At 44.6% G+C, this 21,171-nt stretch overlaps 2 protein-coding genes across 2 annotated transcripts in view; one reads left to right on the top strand and one right to left on the bottom strand.

Moving 5' to 3' along the window:
* The first annotated feature begins 862 nt into the window (after window positions 1-862).
* CRH (corticotropin releasing hormone) lies at window positions 863-1,892 on the top strand. Its single transcript, XM_066332008.1, has one exon. The coding sequence runs from the start codon at window positions 882-884 to the stop codon at window positions 1,407-1,409; it is 528 nt and encodes a 175-aa protein (XP_066188105.1). The 5' UTR covers window positions 863-881; the 3' UTR covers window positions 1,410-1,892.
* A 1,104-nt stretch (window positions 1,893-2,996) lies between these two features.
* The window catches only part of TRIM55 (tripartite motif containing 55), a 35,455-nt gene continuing 17,280 nt past the window's right edge, over window positions 2,997-21,171 (bottom strand). Inside the window, exons 9-10 of the mRNA XM_066331966.1 lie at window positions 19,546-19,833; window positions 2,997-4,106 (exon numbers count right to left, since the gene is read on the bottom strand). Of these exons, the coding sequence (XP_066188063.1) occupies window positions 3,987-4,106; window positions 19,546-19,833 (408 nt within the window). The 3' untranslated portion in view covers window positions 2,997-3,986. The remainder of the gene's footprint in view (window positions 4,107-19,545; window positions 19,834-21,171) is intronic.

Genomic DNA, 21,171 nt, shown 5'->3' with positions numbered 1-21,171 from the left:
CTGTTGATATAATTGGACGTGAGATTTGGGGTTGCGATAGCGAAACTCGGCCCATCGCCGCTCCGACGGGCCCCCATGATTTATTCAGCAGTAGATCGGGGCACGCAATCGGGCTGTCAGGAGAGCGTCAGCTTATTAGGCAAGTTCTGCGTGATTCCAGGAGAGGGTCTAAGCTATAAAAATCCCGCGCCCCGGCTCTGATTAGTACCAAATCTGATCCCAAGTTCGCCAGGAGCCGCCTCCGAGGGAGAGCGAGAGGAAGGGACGCCGGGCACCGCCGAGTGCCGCCGCCGCCCGCCCTGCCCTACCGCCGCCACCGCCGCCCCAGGTAGGTGCGGGGCCGCGCCCGGGCGCGCAGCGGATGCGCTGCCCTGCGCTGAGCGGGGCTGAGCGCCGCGTCCCGCGGGATACGGGGAGCTGTCCTGGCCGGACAAGGAGCGGGAAGGGGAGGAACGGGCGCTCGAACCCCACAGCTCGTGGGGAGAGCCTCCCCGCCACAGGCACCCCACGTTTCCCCTCGCCCCCGGGTGGGTGAAGAGGCGCGGGTCGCGAACATGCGTGCACCCTCCGCAGGGGCTCAGCCCAGCCTGGTCCCCGGGAGCCGCTGCCGGCGCAGCCCGGAGCCGCCCCGCGGGGCTCTTCCGCGGGGTTGTTCTGCGCGGAGCGGCCGCCTCGACGGCGCGGATGGACGGGCCGGGGAGAGCGCGGCCGGGGGTGGTGTGCGGGGCGCGGAGGGGCGCGGAGCGGCTCGTTTCAGCACCGGGACAGCGGCGGCGGGGACGCCCCCTCCCCGGCCGCACGCCGCCCTCCCCGCCGCGGCGGCTGGGCTTTGTAACCCAACCCCCGTCCCCCGTCTGCCCCCGCAGGTTTGGGCCTCGATCATGAAGATCCCGCTGCTGGTCTCCACGGGAATCCTGCTGGTCGCCCTCCTGCCCTGCCAGGAGTGCAGAGCTCTCAGCAAGAGCCCGGCGCCCGCCCCTGGGGCTCTGCACCAGCCAGATTTCTTCCAGCAGCAACAGCCGCAGCAGCAGCAGCAAACTCTGCCCGTCCTGCTCCGCATGGGAGAAGAGTATTTCCTGCGCCTGGGCAACCTTCACAAGAGACCCGTTGGCTCTTTCTCCGCCTCCTCCAGCAGCACCAGCCACCTACAGCCCGAAGCCTCCGCCAGCAACTTTTTCCGGGCGGCGGTTCAACAGCTGCAGCAGCTGCCCGAGCGCTCGCCGGGGAACCGAGAGGACGGCGAAGCCGAGGGTGAGGCCGTGGAGAGGGAGAAGCGATCCGAGGAGCCCCCTATTTCTCTGGATCTGACTTTCCACCTCCTGCGAGAAGTCTTGGAGATGGCCCGAGCCGAGCAGTTAGCGCAGCAAGCTCACAGCAACAGGAAACTGATGGAGATAATCGGGAAGTGAAACGGCCCCTCCCCGCCTTGCCAAAGAGATTCCGCAGTTAGCACAAGAATAATTACACCGTCCGATGTACCATAGTGCTGCTCTGATGTCATCTCTTTATTTTTATATAGCTTTAAACCTAGAAGGGTGTACTCCGAACAGCCTCTGTCCCTTGACTAGCATGCACAACCGTGTACCAAGTGCAGAAACACGAGTGTCGTTCGTAACCTCCCCTACCTTTATTTATTTCTCCATTTCCCAGTTATTCTAGTGCCATCGCTAAGTAGGGATTGTGTGAGCAATGGAAGAAATGGTGCCAAGAAGACAGAAAACTTTTCTGCTGGGGGCAGGGAGGTGGGAGGGGGAATCTCTGTAAGCTACTTTCAATCCACTTTTTTTTTTTTTTTTCTGTAAACATTTTCACAATAAAACATCTTTTCAGCGCTCGGTCGATTTGGTTGTGTAAGAGAATGTTTAATATTTATATTTTTAATAAAAGCTGCAAAGTAAAGATGCCTTGATAGACTTTCTTGCCTAGACAGCCCGAGGGCTGCTCCGCCTCTCTCAGCGCACACCGGGGCGGGGGCCCCCTTCGGCCGTGGACACCCAGAGCGGCGGGGAGCCCCGTATCTCCCCGGGGGTGTTTCCCCGCCGCCCCGGGGAGCTCCGTCTCCGCGGGCTCTCCCACAGGCGCCCCCGACGCCGCCGGCCCCGGACCGGGGCTGCTGCCGCCGCCCTCGGCGCAGGCTGCTCCCGGGAACGGGGTGTCGAGGGCAAATCGGTGGCCCCCAGAGCTGCCGAATCCCACCTCTGCAGCCCCCCGAGGGGCCTCCCCGGCTCCCGACGCTGTGGCGGGGATCGGGCAGCCTCCTCCCGCCGGGCAGCAGCGATAGGAAAGCGATGAGGCGCTCCCTCATCTCTTTTGCGTTTTCGCATCCTCCTCGTACCCCAAAAGGGCAGGTTCCTCCCTGCTTCGGCTTTCCCCGTCCCGACGGCGGTGCCCGAGCGGGGTCACTCCCGAGGGGTTACTGGCAGTGGGTGTGGAGAAACTTCCCGCGAGAAGCTGAGGGAAATTTCCAGGACGACTGGGAGAAAATAGTAAATCCCGAACCAAATCCCGGGGAAAAGCTGCTCCAGCAGCCGGAGGCGATGCGGTGGCGGTGCGGGGCGGTGCTCGTTCTGCCTGTGCGAGTTCCAAAGCTTTGCGCGGAGCTCGCCTGTGCAGCCCTCCAAAACTCTCGCAGGAGAGATTTCCAGCGAACGTTCTCCAGGGCAAGGATACCAACGAGGGTTGGTGTCACTTGGGCCCGTAGCGACGGGTGTCCAGGACAGGGGCTGACCCCACACAGCCTGCTAACCAGTCTGCACTGCCAGCTCGCCAGTCCTGCTGGGGCAGAGCGCAGCCTTATGGCCCCACACCGGCCCCTGCCAAAACAGTGCACTGCGAGCCTGGCTCGGGGATTTGGGAAAGATCCACACGTAACCCTAGTGCAGAGCTTGACACCTGGTCCCCTATGGCACCAAGCGCTCCCAGAAGCCTGCCAATCTCTTAAACACTACTGAGTGTTGACACCCTACTCTCAGTGACAAGAATCACCGAGTGGTGCATTCAGTACAACTTGTAGAGCCTCTTTTAAGACGCAAATTTGGTTTCATTTGATGGCTCAACATCTGCAATGCACACAGAACAGGACAGTCAGCATCTATCTGCCTTTTCTACAGCACAGCACAGGGGCTTTGAATTAAACCTTGAGTGAGTACCTGTGACCACCTTATTGCACTCTAGTTTCATGTAAGAACATGTCCCCTTTGGTACACACACACCAATGGCTGAGAAAACACAGACACACGTTATGGCTGGACAGACTGAGCAGCACTTCAGCAACTGCCCCACACAGAGCTGTGTGGGGTCTTGGAAAGTGCTTTTGATATGTATATCTTCCTCACTTCTGCCACTGGGAATCTTCCTTACCAATAATGTGTTTCTGTGAGCGTCATCTGCTGTAGTTTAGTGGGAAGAGCAAGTGCAAAGGGAGAAATGGCAGCTTCCTTCTTCCCTCCCGTGTTCAGCCTCCGCAGCCTGGGAGGCACCAATACTGCTAGACACAACCCTGACTTGGGGCTGCCAAGGACATGATAGTGTCACTGAAGTCACCAGCACTGACAAGCGAGGACGCAGGAGGATACTGAGGAGAAACACTGTGTTGGCAAAGGATGCTACTAGAGAGTATCATACCAGCATTTTAGCTAAGAACATTGGTGAAGTGTTTACACCTACATGGTGATGTGCCACCAAGTGAGTTACAAAACTAGCAGTGCTCAGCCTAAAGCTTGTAGTGATGCTGCTTCCCCTTTGGAAGCAAGAAATTATTGGAAAACACTCTGACTACAATACATATAAGTAATCTGTCCCCATGCTCCCCTCCCTCTCAGGTCTGTCAGTTCAAGGGTGTGATATGGAGGTCAGCTGAGTTCCTAGGAATGAAACCTGCTCGGATGTCCCTTCCCAAGGCAGTTTCTTTGCTGACTGCAGCCAGGCTGCCTGCGCTCATGGTCCTTCCGAGGAGAAGCACACCAGAAGCCAGCCAGAGTGAGTCATCACTCATTCAGTGAGTTCAACCAGGAGAAGGAGAAGACATGACGAGCTGGCTCATCGCCCCTCTCACTGCTCATGGGCGCTTCCTCCACTCGTCCTTGAGGGCATGGTTCAGAACCAGTCTGCAAAGGAAGGGAAGGTTGATAAATGGAAGAGGAAAATATGAATTGCATTCAAATCCGTAAGATTTCACAACGTGCAGGGAAAGAGAATGAAGTGGGAAAGAAGGGAAAAGGCAGGGAGCATGGGAATTTGGGAAGCTAAGACAAGACTTCTAACACCAAAAAAGTCAGAGGGACTTTTGCCATGACCAGTGTCTGAGGAATGATTATGCTGGGTGAGTGTGTTGATCTGTGCAAAGGGCTTAGTCCTGATTTGGACCTCTGGATTATTATTGCACTGAAGATGATAAATGCCTGTTCAGAAGTGATCCTGAGCCAGCTTGGCTCGTGTAGCTGGGCCTCCAGATTGATGTGAACCAGAGCCAAATGTTATTGCCAGTGCATTGCCACTCAAAATGATACTTGTTCTGCTGTTATGAAATCTGCTTTGGAAGTGTCTTTTTTTTTTTTTTTTTTTTTTTTTTTTTTTTTCCCCTCCTTTAAAGTCTTCTAATATTTATTTCACTTCAATTTAACTCAGATGAGGAACAGGAAATAAATAATAGATATAAATACAGATAAAAAGATAAGTTCAGTTTACAGCTCTTTTTTTTTTTGTATAGGTATCTCACAGTAGAAAAAGGAATCTGGGCATGTATACTGTAGCTGCTAATAAAAGGAATTTCTAAAATTAGTTGAATGTTTAACAGACCAGTGCAACAGGCAGAAATATTTTACTAGTTCCAGATCCCTTTGGCAATGAATGATGACTGCTTTGTAATAGTATCAGAAATCCTATTAAAGATAAAATATATAAAAATGGGTGATTTGCTAGCTAAGGAAAGTCTTGTGTCTTCATCATTAAAACCACAATTTAACTTGCAACATACAGGATTTATTTTTTTATCCTTTGTATTCCTAGATGCACACATATGTTATTGTACATTCCCAAAATTAAACCAGCCATGCTGACAGTCTTCTTTGTGCTGGGTTTTAGCTTACTTTGGAAACCTTAGCAGGGTCTCAGAAGAACAATTTGATGTCAACATACCGCTCAATAGAGGGCAAATGACAAAGTAGTATCCTCTGAATTCCAACATCTCAATCGTTTATAGAACTGTCTTAAAACAGAAAGTTACTAAAGCAGTGCTGCTCATGGACACATCCAGGAACAAACATTGAAGTGGGGATGCTTGTGAGGAACTGAAGCATGGGATGGATGATTTTCCTAAGCATTTCTGTAAGTGCTTACTGTTAAAGTGTACTACAAGAATAAGTAAGAGCTAGTGGTGTGTTAAGTATAAATTGACTATTGGGCTTCATTCCAGTTACTATCTATTTAAGTGCCACTAACAAACAAGAGAGTATGAAGGTATGAAAAGAAATACATCCCTGTTTCTTTATTCATATCTAATTAGGGTTCACAGTGCCATTTTTATCAAGATCCTTGATTGCTCTAAATTTAAACAGCCCCTATTAATTTCAGTGAAATATTATCTGAGAAACTGCTTTACTATTTGAAATGTGGACCGATTTTTGACTTAGATTCATATTTTCAAAGCAAGGCACTCATTGCAACTTACAGCAAAATCCAAACAAGGATTTTGCAGATGAAAACAGCTTTTGCTTGCTAACTTTATGATGTCTTTTATTGAGGCCACAAGCATGGTGAAAACATGGGAGAAACAGCTGCCTACTTGAATGCAAAAGCTGATTTCCAGCAATGCTGGTGAGAAGGGCTGTCTCCCAGGGTCAGCAAAAGTATGGTAAAGATTTGGGCCCAGGGGGCCAGACCCTCAGCTGAAAGGCAGGTAGGTAATTGAGGCCTGTTATAGAAGATCTGCCTCAGCCCTGGAAAGTGCTGACTGCAAATCTTTCAACCTGATTACACTAAATACACGGCTAGACTTTCTGAGTTATAAGGCATTTGGCACTCTCTTGATCTTGCTAGATGCAGGAGTGTAGGTGGTTTATTAGTCTTTCATGATGCTGAAAATTTTGCCTTTATTTTTGGAAAGGCAGTCAGAGTGCCCAGACTAGCTAAAAGTAATTTTGAAACTGGTTGTAACATTTTGTGCACCAAGCCCTCAGCAGTATGTGTAAGCAGGAATGGGACAACCCTCCTCACTTCCCACCCTATAAAGGAATAGGACTGGCAAGAGGTTTAAAACGTTTAAAACACAATTCTTGCTGCCTTTTTTTTTTTTTTTTTTTTTTTTTCCCCACTTTGACCCACACTGGTACCTTGCCATTTCTCTTCCTGTGAAAGCAAATCTTCCTTTAGCACTTCCACTTGCTATTCTAACCAGCCACTATCCAAAAATTTACATTAAATCAAGATTAACTTCGAAGTAAAGAACTATATATGAGTTTAAAGTTATGCTGAGTGTTTCATAGGATTTGAACCCAATATATAAGAAGAAAGGAAGCACAAAGCAATGACAGAGTGGCAAGCTGACTGCATTACCCTGTTAACCACTGCTGCTGGTATGTTTTAAGCAAAACAATCTTCATCTGCATCACTGCCAAAATGTATTTCATAATGTGTTAACTCCTTCATATTTTGCTGTGATGACATCTTCCTGTGTCAGCAAAACAATGTTGGAACTCCAACACATTCCCACTGGGTTTGGCTGGATGAGGCATTTTGCTCCCTGTGCCTTGCCGCGCTCAGCAGGCTGCTAGTCTGCAATACCTTGATGTGCCTTTCCAAGACAAATCATTTTCCATCACACCCAGCCAGGAGTGAAGCAAGCACAAAATTGACAGTAGGGCCATTACTTGGCTTTTAGGCTTGTGTTTTCACACCTGTGGCACTTCAGTGTTTGTCTCTGAATCATACAGTGACTGAGGTATGCTCTCTTCGTGTAAGACAAGAAACCGTCAAAAAGGGCCAGCAGCAATTTTGTCCACGTTATTGAGTCCATTCCTTCCTTGCCAACAGCAGCCCACACAACTCAGAGTTATACAGTGTGCTGGGATTGTCCAAGACAAAAATTACAGCTGTAGATTTTGCAGAAAAAGACCTGTTTTGAACCAGGCTGTGATTGTGAAAGACAGAATGCAGAAGCAGGTCACTGGGATTAAGGCATCTGACCGCTCTGTAGGTCCTTGTAATCTCATGCTGGATTACCTTGCTCTCCCTGTTACTGCAACCCTGCTCTGCTCCCAGAGGAAAGCTCAGTGCTGAGCATGGCACAGCCCTTGCCACATGCCTTTAAGACACTGCAGATTCAACACTTCATTGTGTCTGTCCATTGCTATTAGGTAACTTGTCAAGCTTCTACCTGAGCTTTATCTTTGTCTTGGAGATCTCATGGGTAAAACTTGTTTTTCACATTACCTAGAGTAACAAGTCCCAACCGTTTGGGTCTCTAAAAGTAATAAGGAATAACTAAAGTGTTTACCTCAGATTACGTTAATCACAATAGGCCAATGCTGAGAGAGTGCTGAATACTTACACTTTGATTTATGTTTTCCCCTGTGGTGTCAAGTGACATCAGATAGTGCTTTCAATAAGCACCAGGAATTTTCACCAGGCCAGCTCATGAAGTGGGGAGAGAAGTACACCATGCATGACTGATGATTGGTTTTGTTCCTCCCATAAGCAAAGTCCAGGCTGGACTTTACATGCCAACTCTATGGAGGTGCTGAGCAACCACAACTCCCACTGAGCAGCCATTCAGCACTCCTCAGCATCTGGCACGCTAGAATTTGCATGAATAAACAGTATAAGGATCTCAGAGTTGAGCCTGATGAGTCATTTCAAAGTTGCAAATATTCAGCATCTTTCAGTATTTGCTTCCTTAAGCAGTGCTCTACTTAAATCTGTGTAAGGTTCTTGTAAAAGGGTGTGGAGATGAGGAAAGAGGTCAGTCGGATGGTTTGTCACAGCATTTTCATTTATTAGGTCCCAGCAGTTATCCTATTTATGCTAGGAAAAAATATGTAGACCTTTTAGATATTCGAAATACTATGAAGTCTACACGTTGTTTTCTGCTTTACCAGCACTAACCTTCATAGCCTTTAGGTACAAAGGCTGGGATCTGTATTGACAAATTTTAGTCATCCAGAAACAAAATACCCACTCAAGCAAACCTCATTCATCCCCTTTAATGGAAGTGATTAGAGAAAGGCACAACAAGAGGGTGATTTGTCCCATCCTCAAAGAAGTGGTTTGCTCTCTGGAGGTACCTGTTTCTTTCTACTGATTCTACAAACACTCTGGGTGACTGGCTTAGACTAGACCTGTCTTTTAAGCAATTATACCGGAAAGAATTCAGCCAAGTATTTCAGGATATCAGAAAACTCCTTGATAGCGATTCAGAACTTTGATTGCAGTATTGTTTTGCAAGATCACAAACTCTTAAATTTAGGAAGTGGGGAGGAAAGGTGAAGAGCTGAATATGGCTTCATAATCTACTTTAATGCAGATGGATGAGGTGGTTAGTTACAATCTATATGAAGGTTGAAGGTTTTCTGGAGCAACAATGCTAACCAGAGCAGGTTCTGCCCCTTGAGTCCCCATTCACCTCTTCCTGCTTTGGTTCCATGGTTCACTGCCCATTTGCATTGCTGCAGCTCTTTGAAAGGCTGTGCTAAGAGTGGGAATGTCACTGGAACGACAACAATTTAATTTTTTGGTTGGGTTTTTGTTTGTTTGTTTGTTTGTTTGTTTTAGGGGGGGGTGGGGTTTTTTGGTTTTTTTGAGGTGAAGGAAGATATTTTTAAACCTGGGTCATTTGAATGATTTGATTTCAGCACTGCTAAACAAACAGCTGCCTCAGTACAAATGCCCTGTATGTGGTGGCATCTGGGCAGCAATAAAAGGCAGGGCCATTTGGCAAAAAAAACCCCCAAAACAAATCAAAAAAACAGAACAACCCTGAATTACCTTTGCTGCCAGAGGAAAAAATGGATCCACACCCTTAGAGGCACATGAACTACCCAGTGCCTTTGCTGCCTCCTCTTGATCCAGCAGGGGAGCAAGGGTGTGGATTTGTTAGAAAGTGTGGGTCTTTGAGAGAGAAGCAGTGAAAATACAGGTTTCTTGCTTCCAGGGTTTCAGTAACCTCAGAAAATGAGCTAGAAATTAAATTTAATTCCCATTTTTAGCTGGCTTGTTTAGAAACAACCCCAGGTGTTGACAAGAACAGGCATGATTAAAAAACACTAGCTGGTTGCAAAGCAATTACAGAATCTGTAGGCTATGTTTGTCTGCCTCAAATGTCAAGTGTTACACTTCTGGCACTCAACCCTGCCAGGCAGCGGAAACAAAGGGAGCACAACAGGTTATTTTTAAATAGTTTAAACTTTAGTTCAAGCATTTTGTTTTCATATTTTTATGCAGTCTAGCTCCTTCAGCATAACACCTGGCAGCTGTCACAACAATATTGTTTCAAAGCTAAGAGGCTGCTTATTTTGCATGGACTTTTTTTTATCAGTAGGAATCAACAGAGCATTCTACAAAATATTTGCTGCAATTACCTGCCACAGAAATACATAAGGTAGCAGGCAAAATTATATGCACAGACAAGCTCCATCAGACACAGTCATATCACCCTCTTAATAGTGGTCAGTAAAGAATTTTAAAAGTCCATTGGAAGGAAATGCATTTCTTCAGTAGATCATCACTATATTACAATCAACATTATGTGGATAATGTGTTATGCAGAGTCTCTTACATAATGATCTCAAAGCAGGAAAATGATATACCAGAGGAAAACAGCCCAGCTGGCTTATTTTGGTGTAGGTTCTACGCATCTCCTGCAGGACATGGAGGTCCAGACACTTAAACCTGTAGTGGAAACTGCATTAGAGCATGGTCTGGGAGAGCAGTTTTAATTCTCACTAATTGGGACAAATGAAATAGAGTTCTCTTATATAAGTCACCTATTTTTTTCATGACTCAAAGAAAAAAAGGCAGAAATAACATACTTGTGTAATGTTTGGCCCATTGATGCATGTCATTGATCCAACTTGTTATCGAGAGTAATTAAATACATATTTACATGGAACCTAGTCCTGCTACTGTCCAGGAAAATGAAGGAAACCCAAGAGGATAGTCTTAAAAACATGTGAATATTAAGACTGCATGATCAGAACAGTCCGTCCTGCATCTATCCACATCATTCTTTGCTCCTCTTGGAGTGAAGGTTTTTTTGGGACCTCCTGATCAATCAGCCTTTTACCACTTCTGCTCACTTCCAGTGAGTGGTGGTCACGTAGTAAATGCTGGTCACGTAGTATGTGCTGGTCACCAGTGCCAGGAAGCTACTCATCAACACCACCTCTTCCCTCTTCCTCCTACTGCTGCTTTGTCACACAAATAGATATGACTTCAGATTAACAAGTTAAATGTGAAGTAAAGATCTTGCAAGAAATTCTCCGTGGCAGTAATCAATCTAATCCATGCTGTCAAAACTTTGCTATTAGCCTTCAGGGAGGAGTAGCAAAAATAGTAATGGTTTAATGTCCTGTCTGTCTCTGTTAGGCAGTCTTTCCTTTGACTAAAATGGACTTTTTTGTGTATCAAAGCTTTCTCTTCATATGCAAATGGCACTTTTGGAAATCTAATGAATGACACAGAGTGATGGTTCAGACTGTGATTCACCCTGAAGCTCCATTCATGGGATCAGATAACAGAGGCAGCATAGCTCCAGGTGTGTAGACATACACCTCCCATGCTTGGAGGCTCACCTTGTGCTGCTCACATTGTGAGTGAGTGACTGACTGGGGCTCTTGTAAGCGTGCAGGGGGTGAGAGTGGTGTGTGTGAGCTGTGGACACAGCACAGCTTCTCTGAGAGACAAAACCAGTGGAGGTGCAGGAAAAAAAAACAGCTTGTCAGCTAAAGCAACTTGTTGCCATTCCCTAAAGCCACCACATAACAGAAAAAGAAAATCTTGGCCGCAGTTACAACATTTTTTCCCTCATCAGCTGTTGCTGCTACCACTTTTTCTTTGTGTGCTCATTTTTCCATGTCTCCAGTTGCCTGAATCTGCTCCTTACTGCAACCACAGCAACTGAAGCTGTTATCCAAGCTATGACTCTGCTCCAAAATTGCTCAGTGGGTAGCACTGTGATTGCCCAGATGGATGTCTGTCACGTCAAATCTCACACTGTAATCTCTGCTTGCCCGTTAGCAATGCTGGGCTGCTTGCACAGCACTCAGCCAAGTGATGAGCAAGATATTAAATCAAGCTTCATTCTGTCCATCTCACACTGTTCTCAGGTGAAATCCAAAGAAGCTGTGATAAATTCTGCTATTAGAGCTTTGGATTCAGTCACAGTTACTGACCAGGTATTGACAGGGTATAGAGTACAGATCACAGTCACTTCACCAGAGGCAAGCCTGGAACTGACCTGCATCTGGGCAGCCACCAGCTCAATATTTTTTTAAAAAATTATTTCTTTTATAAAATTTAATTTTTCAATTGTGCATAATACATTTATAAATATATAAATTGTGCATAAATATAAAATGTATTTTAAAAACAAATCTTTTGCCAGATGTTGAAGAGGCTCATTACCACTAACATGAGAAATGACAGCTAAATTTTCTCAGTTAGGCATTTTGTAACAGAATAAGTCATACAGCAAGTGTTTCATAATGAACAAAAAACACTTCTGTGTACAGAAGTGCTGAGCCAGGAGTGTTCTGAGTGACTGATCTGTATTTTGATCACCACCTTCAGTGGCTGAGATAGACCCAGGCAGATTTTATAGGGTGCTCTCTAAATTGAAAAGAGCAATGAGAAATTCAGATCACTTATCCTCCAGGACTGTGAGAGCCTCATTCTCTGCTCAGTCAAAGGCATGAGGTCTGTGTTTGACATCTGTAGCATGGTTTGAACATTGCAGCACCTCTTGGCTGGCAGCCAGGGATAACAGGGTTTTTAATTAGTCACTGGTCTCTTACTTAATGACCTGAAGATCATTGCAAAGATGCCAGGAATATATATCACCTGAAAAGAGATATATCAACTGAAAAGAGACACGAGACTGAATCATCACTGTTTGATATATCTGCCTCCCTATTTTCCATTCAATTTTGGCTGCAAATGCAGCCCCCCTGGTCTTTATTTTGAGTGCATGGTAGGTGGGCACTGCAGGGGTGCTGCAGTCCAGCCCCTTGCCTGCTCACAAGCTTGGAAACCCTGCAAGTGGAATGATTCCCTATCCAAACATTGGGGCTTAGGCCCAGTTGACTGATTACCACCAGTGGGATTTTCAATCACATAGGCTGACTTAAGGGCATTTAAATATTGATCCATCTCTGATGGTTTACAGGACTACCAGTGCTGCTTTCCAGAGGTGAGTGAATGGCTGCACTGAAAGCCTGGGCTGTCTCAAGGCAGTAAGATAACTAACCAAATATTCCACAAGCAGATGGTTTGTGCTGCTGTGACATACATCTACTGTAATGTGATGTAAACCAGCAACAGTTCAGCCGTGATTAAGAAACATTTTTTGTTTACATTTTATTTTCTTTTCCAGACTCCTTAACAATGAGCAGAATGAGTGATGCTTGGAGGAGGAGGCTGAATGGAGGTAGAATCCAGTATTTAAATGAGCTGGTCACTGAAAGACAATGTCTACGTGAGCCTGGCTTTGTATTAATTTCAACAGGAAAAATAATTTTGTCCAAATTGTCATTGTGGAGATCCTTTTACTAGTAGCAGATTGAAAAAAATGAAATATCCATAAATCAGATGGTATCTATGACTCACCAGACAAACAGCAGAGCAGACTACTTGAGAGAAAACTTCAGGTGAAGTATTTGCTGCTCATACTAATTATGAGAAACTGTTGTCTGAAATCTGGTCTTAATGCATTGCCCTCACGACTCATCACTGCTGCCTCTGAATCACCCAGATAATTCTCAAAATTAAGGGAGAGGGAGGTGTTAAAAGAGGAACAAAGGAACAAAAGAGGAATCAAGACTTTCTTGATTTCCTCTCTATGTATTGCCAAACTGAGGGGGGAAAAAAATTCACCTGAAGCACAAAGTCGAGATACAAAATGGAAATTTACAGACAAATTTTGCCACCAACTGAACATCAGCCAGAGTGGCCACAGACATAGCTGCTATCACTGAGTCCCAACTCTCTGAGTCAAACTACAGAGCAGCAAAGGTAGAATTTCTTGACTGCTGAGTTTCTTGCACCTAGTGTTTGTCCTGTAGTTCAGGTATAGGCTGAATGCTTTCCCTCCTCCCTCCCCCTGCACCTTCCCGTGTGAATTTTAAGAGATGCTTAGGAAGAAGATTGAAACAGAGTTTGATTTGAGCTTCTGTACCAGCTGATTAAAGGCTCTCCTACAGAAAGCTCAGCTTCATGGAGAACAGATGACTCTTTTTCATTCAGTCAGACCTTGCAGATTTTTAATGGTATAGGAGTAAACCCATCAATTTTCTACCTAAGGAAAGGTAAAATACAGGTATACCAAGATCTAGGTTGCAAATATCAAGTTGATTTTTGCTGTCTGCATTACCGGATCTTTCATTAGCACTAAACACCCCTGTTGCAGGGAGCAGAGAGCCTTTGGAGCAGCAGCTGGTGTCCTGGAAGAGAGCTACCTGGGCCATGATGCTAACGTGCAGCTGATGCTAACAAACGTCTTGTTCTGGGCTGGGGGAAACTGTGGGAAGGCTGTGTTGGGTGGGCAAGAGAGAATGGAGACCCTTTCTTAGCACCACTCCTGCAAGATCCAGCTTTGCAAAGCTGACTTCTCCTGAGCAAGAAATCTCTCTTTGAACACTGGCTTAAAGTAGGTGCAAACATTCCAGTGCCAAACATTTAGCACTGTGCTAAAATGTGGGACCATGCCTTTTATACCCTGATGGAAAAGTGAAGGTGTGTGAGCGAAGAGCACAGCGTAATCTCTTGGCCTTATTTTGGTTTTCAATGATCTTATTTTGTCCATGTTGTCTGCATATTGACATGACAACCAATCAGCTAAAACTTGGCTAAATACTGACCTCTCTGATGTGATTTAAAGCTGTCTTGCAGAGAAAAATTGAAGGATCACCAGCTGAAATTGAAATACTCAACAGCAGGGCAAAGAGAACTACAGTACATGAATACAGAGAGGACTGTCCTTATGGTAATCCTGGCAGATGGCATAAGGTTGCAAGCAAGTAATAGAAAATTTTAAAACTAATGAAACAAGATTAGCATAGGCCATTCCATTAGTATTTCTCCTCCCAAACAGTTCAGTCCTGATTATATTTTATATCCTCATGGAATTAAAGCATTGTACTTGCTGGCTGCAAAAGAAAATTAGATCAGGGCTACTGTTTGTGGATGATTAACTTGCATTTCTTTTCAGATTAAATGTATGTGCTGCAGTTCTTTGGACCCACAGACAGACACTTTTCTTATGGAGCATTTGAGCAACAGAATGCAGGGTCCAGTACTTCATCTTAGGTGAAATAAAGTGGGTAACCACAGACACAGACAAACCAAGACTTTCATGAACGCTCACAAATTTATATGGTTTCACTGCATGAGAGATGATGCTGACAAAATACGATTGGGGAAAGTTGTGGGACTCCGAGATCTGTTTCACCCATGCACTGGAAAGTGCTCCTTGCTTATGTCTGTGTCACCTGCCACTAATACATCCGTCCCCATGGTGGCAAGGCAGTTCATTGATGCTATTCCTGCTCCCCATGTTGTAATAATTTGCTGCTGGTTGTCATCTCCAGAGGCTCAGTTCCCCCAGCTTTAGACAGCGAACAGGGGCAGCTGGGTTGGGAGCAATGTCACCTCCTGCACAGCAGGCAGGTGGAAGAGGAGCCAAGTGAGAGGCAGCAGCTGCTGCTGAACTCTCTCTTACTGGACATGCCTCTCATTCTCCGTCAGAGGCAGAAGCAGCCCGTGGTGACCACACTGCTGACTTAGGCACTCCCTGAAGAAGGATGAAGCTGTCTGATGCAGAGTTATCTATTTTGTTCACGCTGAATAATCTTCTTCTGGCCTTTCTTACACCAAGCAATCTGTACACCTGTGGGCTGCAACCCCTGCTGCCTTATCCCCGCTGCTACATTCTCCCACATTCTGGAGGAAATTTATAGATGCATCAAGAAAATTTCTCAGAGTGAAACAACCCTTAAATAAAGTAAATGTTGGGAATTAATAGGGGAACTGCTCTATTTGCTGCTGAAAAACAATGAAAACCCTATTGGTGCATTCTTTTAAAAGAGCCTGAAAATAAATTCTATACTCCTCTTATGATGACAGTCATGCAGATTGATATTATTATTATAAATAATTATACAGTTATTCAAAGTAATTTTGTTATTTGGCTTTCAGGGGCTTATTACACAAAGGAACAAGGGCAGTGACCTGATCTTTCATATGAAAGATGAAGACACATAAACTGTCTAACCAGCCACTCCACTATGCATGGAGAATAAAACCATTTTTATGCAAATAGAATCTGAGACCAAAATGTCTTTTGCCTTCACCTGTTTTCTACTTCATTATTAAATAAATAATAACGATGTCACTGGAGACCACACAAAAAGAGGTCTCAAATGGTAGAAACAAGAGCTTTCTGCATTTGTCTGCTTTTAATTTCAAAAGGTCTTCCGAATTAAAAAAAGAAAGAGGGGGAAAAGAAAGCATAGTACACTTCACCTGCCTGATTTCCCAGGAGTAAAAACAACCTCTATGTCCTTTAGTAATAATACAAAAAATTTAAAAAACAAACACAAGTAAATGAAGATTAAACTATGATCTGTGAACTTAATTGAGATTTGCATTGTCCAATGCTCTTCAAATTCAAATTACTACCAGACAGTGAATCTTTTTGGTTAATTTATGAGACTAAAGTTGATAATGAGACTAAAGATGGTAACTTCTTCCCTCTCCCTTTTTATTATCTAATGGAGAGATATTCTTCAGTCATAGTGCTGGAAGTTCTGCACATAAAAGCTGAATAATAATTTGTCATTTTTCATAGATGCTCCGTATCACGTACAGTTCTGAGAAAACAGTGCAGAAAGTGAGCAGGGAAAACCAATCATCTTTGTGTTGAAGAATAGATCAACACTGGATTTGTCTGTCATTTGAGCAAGAAACCAAAGGTTGTTTTGAGTCAGAGGTTTTTTGTTTTCAGTAAATAACATTAAATATTCCAGTCATAATACAGAATTCTCTGTGGATCAGTCCTGTAACACCAAAAATTGAACACACAGGTATGTCTTACCTAAGAGGGGCATGAATCTGGAGCTGGAAGAACTAAATAATGGATATTGTTTACCAAAAAAGGGGTTACTCCAGAAGAGATGTTATGGAATAGTTAAGGTTTAGATTGCAGAGTTTGTACTTGGGACAACTTCACTTGGTAGTGATGTTCTTAGTCCTTGATCTTGTGGATATTTCAGCTCTTAATGTGACTTAAGGAGAAAAAGCCTTTGTCTAAATTGGGTGGGATTCTTGCAAATGCTGCATTTCAGGGCCATAATTGGTACTCCATGCTGACTGGGAATGTGGGAGAGATAGCTTTGTACAGCTGACGTGGGCCTGAAGGGAATGTGGGGTGAGCTGGGCTGTGTGTGGACCCTTTCCACTATTTCCATGGGGACCTCTGGAGAGTGGGGCTCGAGCCATCCACCCGAGGGAGCACAGATGATTTGCTTGCCATGGTAATGCTGGCAGCAAGATTATTCAGGGGATTTGCTTTCCTGACCTTAACCCCTCTGATGGCAATCATTAGTCTCCCACTCTTCCTCCCATATATTTTGGAATGAACAAGCTCGGTGTTCTTCACATCTGTCAACCAACAGATTCTCCATTCTGCTGGTCATCTGAACAGCAACTGAAATACAAGCCCATACATCTGCAAGAGCAAATGTCTCTTTTAATTTTGAACTAGGGAGATGCAATGCTTAACCATGCAGGAGTAAGCTGAAGGGTGCCATTTGTGAGGAGGAAGAAATGATTTAAGCAACTCGTATTGTAAACTAGCATGATGCTTTTGGATGGGAAGAAAGGGAAAAAAATCCTTTAAATCTATGTAGGAACATCGCCAGATACACTACTTAAACTGTTAGTTAATGGTAAAATGAAATATTTCCTACCCAGGAAAGTACAAATCATGTATTGAATCAGATTCCAAAGACGATGTAGTATGATAAGAAATGCCAAAAGTGTTATGCAGAATGCTAACTCCTGTGAGAAAATAAGAAGAGTGCTTCACCAGTGTTGTCATCACATGAACTAGTCATTATCACCATGTTCTGTAAAAAAGCACTGTTTCCACAGCACTTTTCCATGATACACTTTAATTAGAGGAAGGGAGTAAATACAGTGGTGTGAAGAACATCAGCTGGGGTTTAAAAAAAAAAATAAGGCAATATAGCATTTCAGAGTGGGTTGTGTAAAACCACATGCAGGAAAAAGACAAAGTTGAAGTTCACATACTTGAAAATGATCACTGCCCCGCAACAGCAGTCATTTCCATTGGGACATAGACATGTCTCAGCTCAGATCTTTAAATCTGACCACAGCATCATCCCATGGCATCACCCTCACTCTGCTTTTTCTATTCTTCTGCACTTTTCTGCTTCTTGTGCTTTCCTATCTCTTGCTCTGTCTCCAGCCCATTGGCAATCCCATCCTCAGCTGTTTCCCCTGGTCCTTTCTCCCACATCACCAGAACCATCAGCTACTCTTCTCAACATTGTCCTCCTTCTTCCAAAATGCCAGTGTCACCTGTCATCTGGGAAAATATCAAGATGCAGCATCCCCAAACTCACATGCCAACAGGAACTGACACCTTTCCTATGTGCCTGTTTTTGCTCCTGGTACTCAATGAGGAAAGCTGGCTACCAGGCTGCCATTGTTTTTCAGGCAGCTGCACACATAAAACAAAAGTTTTGTTTCTTTTCTTGTTGTTGGGGCTGAGGGACATGGACCACACTTAGGCAAGCCCCCAGGAAATTATTAACCTAGTACAGAATTCACCTACCTATGGTGAGGTTAAGTTGCCTGGTCATCAGTGTAACTGATAGGAAGAAACAGCATCAATAAATTTCACTGTGAATTTACTTTTTGCCAGCCTAATTCAAATATACTTAAGGAGACAATGTCATAGTAGATTTGATAATTTTAAGGTACTTTTGTTTTTGATTCCACTCGAATATTCTCAAATCAAACCCTGACTAGAAAAATAGCCACTGAAATTTAGTGGTCAAATGTTGCTTTTGTTAAGAAAGTCGGCGAAGTCAGCCACCAAGTTCAATTGTCACTGATTCCAGCAGAATATAAGCCCCCCTTTTTTCATATTTCTGTGAACTTCTTCTCCTAACTTTTTGCCTGGCACATGATTGTTTATCTCTTGTCATACAGTCTGTAACTGTTGACTATATACTTGCTTATGTATTCTATATAGTCATCTCCAGACTTAAAAGAAACAGCATTAAATACTTAGCACTCACTTTTGCTTTCTCTCTCACCCACCCACACACACATAATCTCCTCTCATTGCACACATACAGGTAATTGCTCTGTTAAAACATGCAGCTAGAACCTGTAAATTATGATGGTTTGATTTACAGAATGCTGCTCAGAGGCTGGACAACCAGCAACTGGAGCAGGACCTAGTGCAGTGTGCAAATCCTTGCACAGCTCCCTCAACTCTGTTCCTTGTATCTTTGGCCCATGTGGAGTTCATATACATGTGAGGAGGATTATTCAGATTCACTTTATACCAACTCTAATATAGTCATTTTAAGGAAAACATTCTCCTGTACTCAACACATCATGCTGCTATCCCATCATGCTGCTGAATGTCTAACACTGAACTGAAACATACTATCTTCATGCTCTGTTTTAATCAAGTCTCAAGAATCCTTGGAGCAAACCCTCTGCTACAGATCTGGACCCAGGAAATGACACTCCGTACTGAGAGGCAATCAAACACACAAGAAGGCTCTGGGTGTTTGCACAACTTCGTGTTCACATGGGGAAGCACTCCAGGTGCAGCCACAGAGCTGCAGAAGGTGAAGCCAAGCCACAATGCTCAGCCAGCCATGGTAGGACAGCACACACACAGACTGTCAGCAGGTGATGAGAGTAATCTCATGCACAGGATTTCTCTGCCACTAGCACATGCAAATATCTGATGTGCAGAGGCATCACGGGCTTCTCCAATAGCTCCTGTGTGTGAGTGACTTGGATAACAGCTGGCACAAGCAAGGTGCACTGGCAGGTAAGCACAAGCAACCACCAGCATGCTGCTTTGAAGCTACAGTGAGCCTGTCACATAGTGAAACCATCTATGAATCCAGTGGATCTGCTGAAATGCCGATTTGTGCTGGTTTCATATTTTTTGCGATTGTTCTTATTCTTTAGCATGCAGAGGAAAATGAAATAACATTTTCCTTAACAACTGCTGTTCCCGCCTCGCTGCACGTCACAGCCCTCTGGGGTGACATCGGGAGCACTGACCTTGGACATCGCTGCAGTGGCATTACTTTCCTTACCACTCCCTGGTGCACTCTCCTCGATTGTTGCTGCTGTCGGGCCTTCTGCCTTCTTTGCACTTGTTTCCAGAGAAACAGGAGTCCCTACTTTCCCCAGCCCACTCACCGGGGTTGAGCTTGGACTGCTGGGTTGCCGTGACTGGGACTTATACCAGCTAGGGTAAAACAAGGGGTCGGTGGTTTCTGCTGGGGCCGGCACTTGAGTGTCAGGCTCGGGAGTCTGTTGAGAACCACTTGGTGCCACAACAACATCCTTAATCAGGACAGATAAAGAGAAGAACAAGCAGAGTGCACCACGTTACCTTCCTGCTGTAGTCACATTGTTCTGCATGTTGTGTTTGTTAGATATCACTGCAAGGCATATCTTTGTCCTACTAATATGATCTGGAAAACTTGCAGTCAAAATGCGAAGCAAAAGCAGCTATATTGAATAACACAAGAGAAAGAAAATAAATGAACCCAAAAATGGAACAGGAGGGTAGAACTAGCTGGGAAGGGGGTGCTAACTGAGAATGGAGTGAGCAAGGTGTTCCTTAATTCAGATGAACCCTCAATTCAATTCAAAAAACTTAAGAAATTCTGCATAAGAGCCTCATGAACCCATACCAGCCATGAATGACATGGGTAGGCACCTTCAAATGGCTTGTTGGGTTTTAGGTCAAGAGTAACACTTTTGCCAATGAGTCTGTTGATATGAGCAGTCAGAATAAAGGGAACACTGGAGAGAAGCTTTTGCCCAGGAGCCTTGCCATCAGTGCTGTAAGCCAAGCACTGCTGCTCTGCCAGGAAGAGCAGCAGGCAGGTGAATTACACCTCTCTACCTGCATCAAGCTCTTTGGGTTTCTGTACACACAGTCTCCTATCACCACTGCATTTCTGCTTTGCCTTTTTACACCAGAAGGCAAAAACTCAAATACAGGTATCCCCCACACCACAACACCCTCATACCATGTCTGACTCCACGCCTGACTATCTCCTAACAGTATTTTACAATTTCTAGAGCAGCATGCTGTACCCTTCTCGCTTTAGCCTTAGAAAATAGAGAATTCATGTTGGTGGGCAGAATTGCTTATGTCTAATTCTTGTCTGCATAAACCCCAGCACCAGTTAGGGAACACAAATTTAGTTAAGTCAGTGCAAATCCTCAAATTTTATTAAATCAGTAAAGCCTGATTTAAGGAGCATCTTCACATGACCGGTGAAAACACACGTTTTTAGAGCAAAGAAAGAATTACTTTACAATGTTTATTTTCACTTGTTTTATGTGGGGAGCTTGCTACAATCAAAGATCCTTTGTGTGCTTTCTTGTTTTCACATGGGCCTCCTCAAATATATTCACAGCAGCCTTTACCCCCCCTCAGCAAGTTCACTGAGTAAATTGTGTAAGAGGAGAATTTGCTAAGTTAATGGTATGCAAGGCAAACTAAAGTAGCACATGAAGTATATTTTTAATGTACATCTTTTAGAATATGCAGCAATTACGGTCTCATTCTAATCATATTCCCTAAGAAAAGTGTTGGCCTAAAATATTCACACCCTGAACCTGTTTGCTGTTAGGTTGTAAAAGGCAGTTTCCTCTCCTGTTTAGTGT

The sequence above is a fragment of the Sylvia atricapilla genome, chromosome 1, assembly GCF_009819655.1.
Source record: "Sylvia atricapilla isolate bSylAtr1 chromosome 1, bSylAtr1.pri, whole genome shotgun sequence".
NCBI classification, from domain to species: Eukaryota; Metazoa; Chordata; class Aves; order Passeriformes; family Sylviidae; genus Sylvia; species Sylvia atricapilla.
Note: the sequence above shows the minus strand (reverse complement) of the source record. Positions and strands in the feature narration are given on the sequence as shown.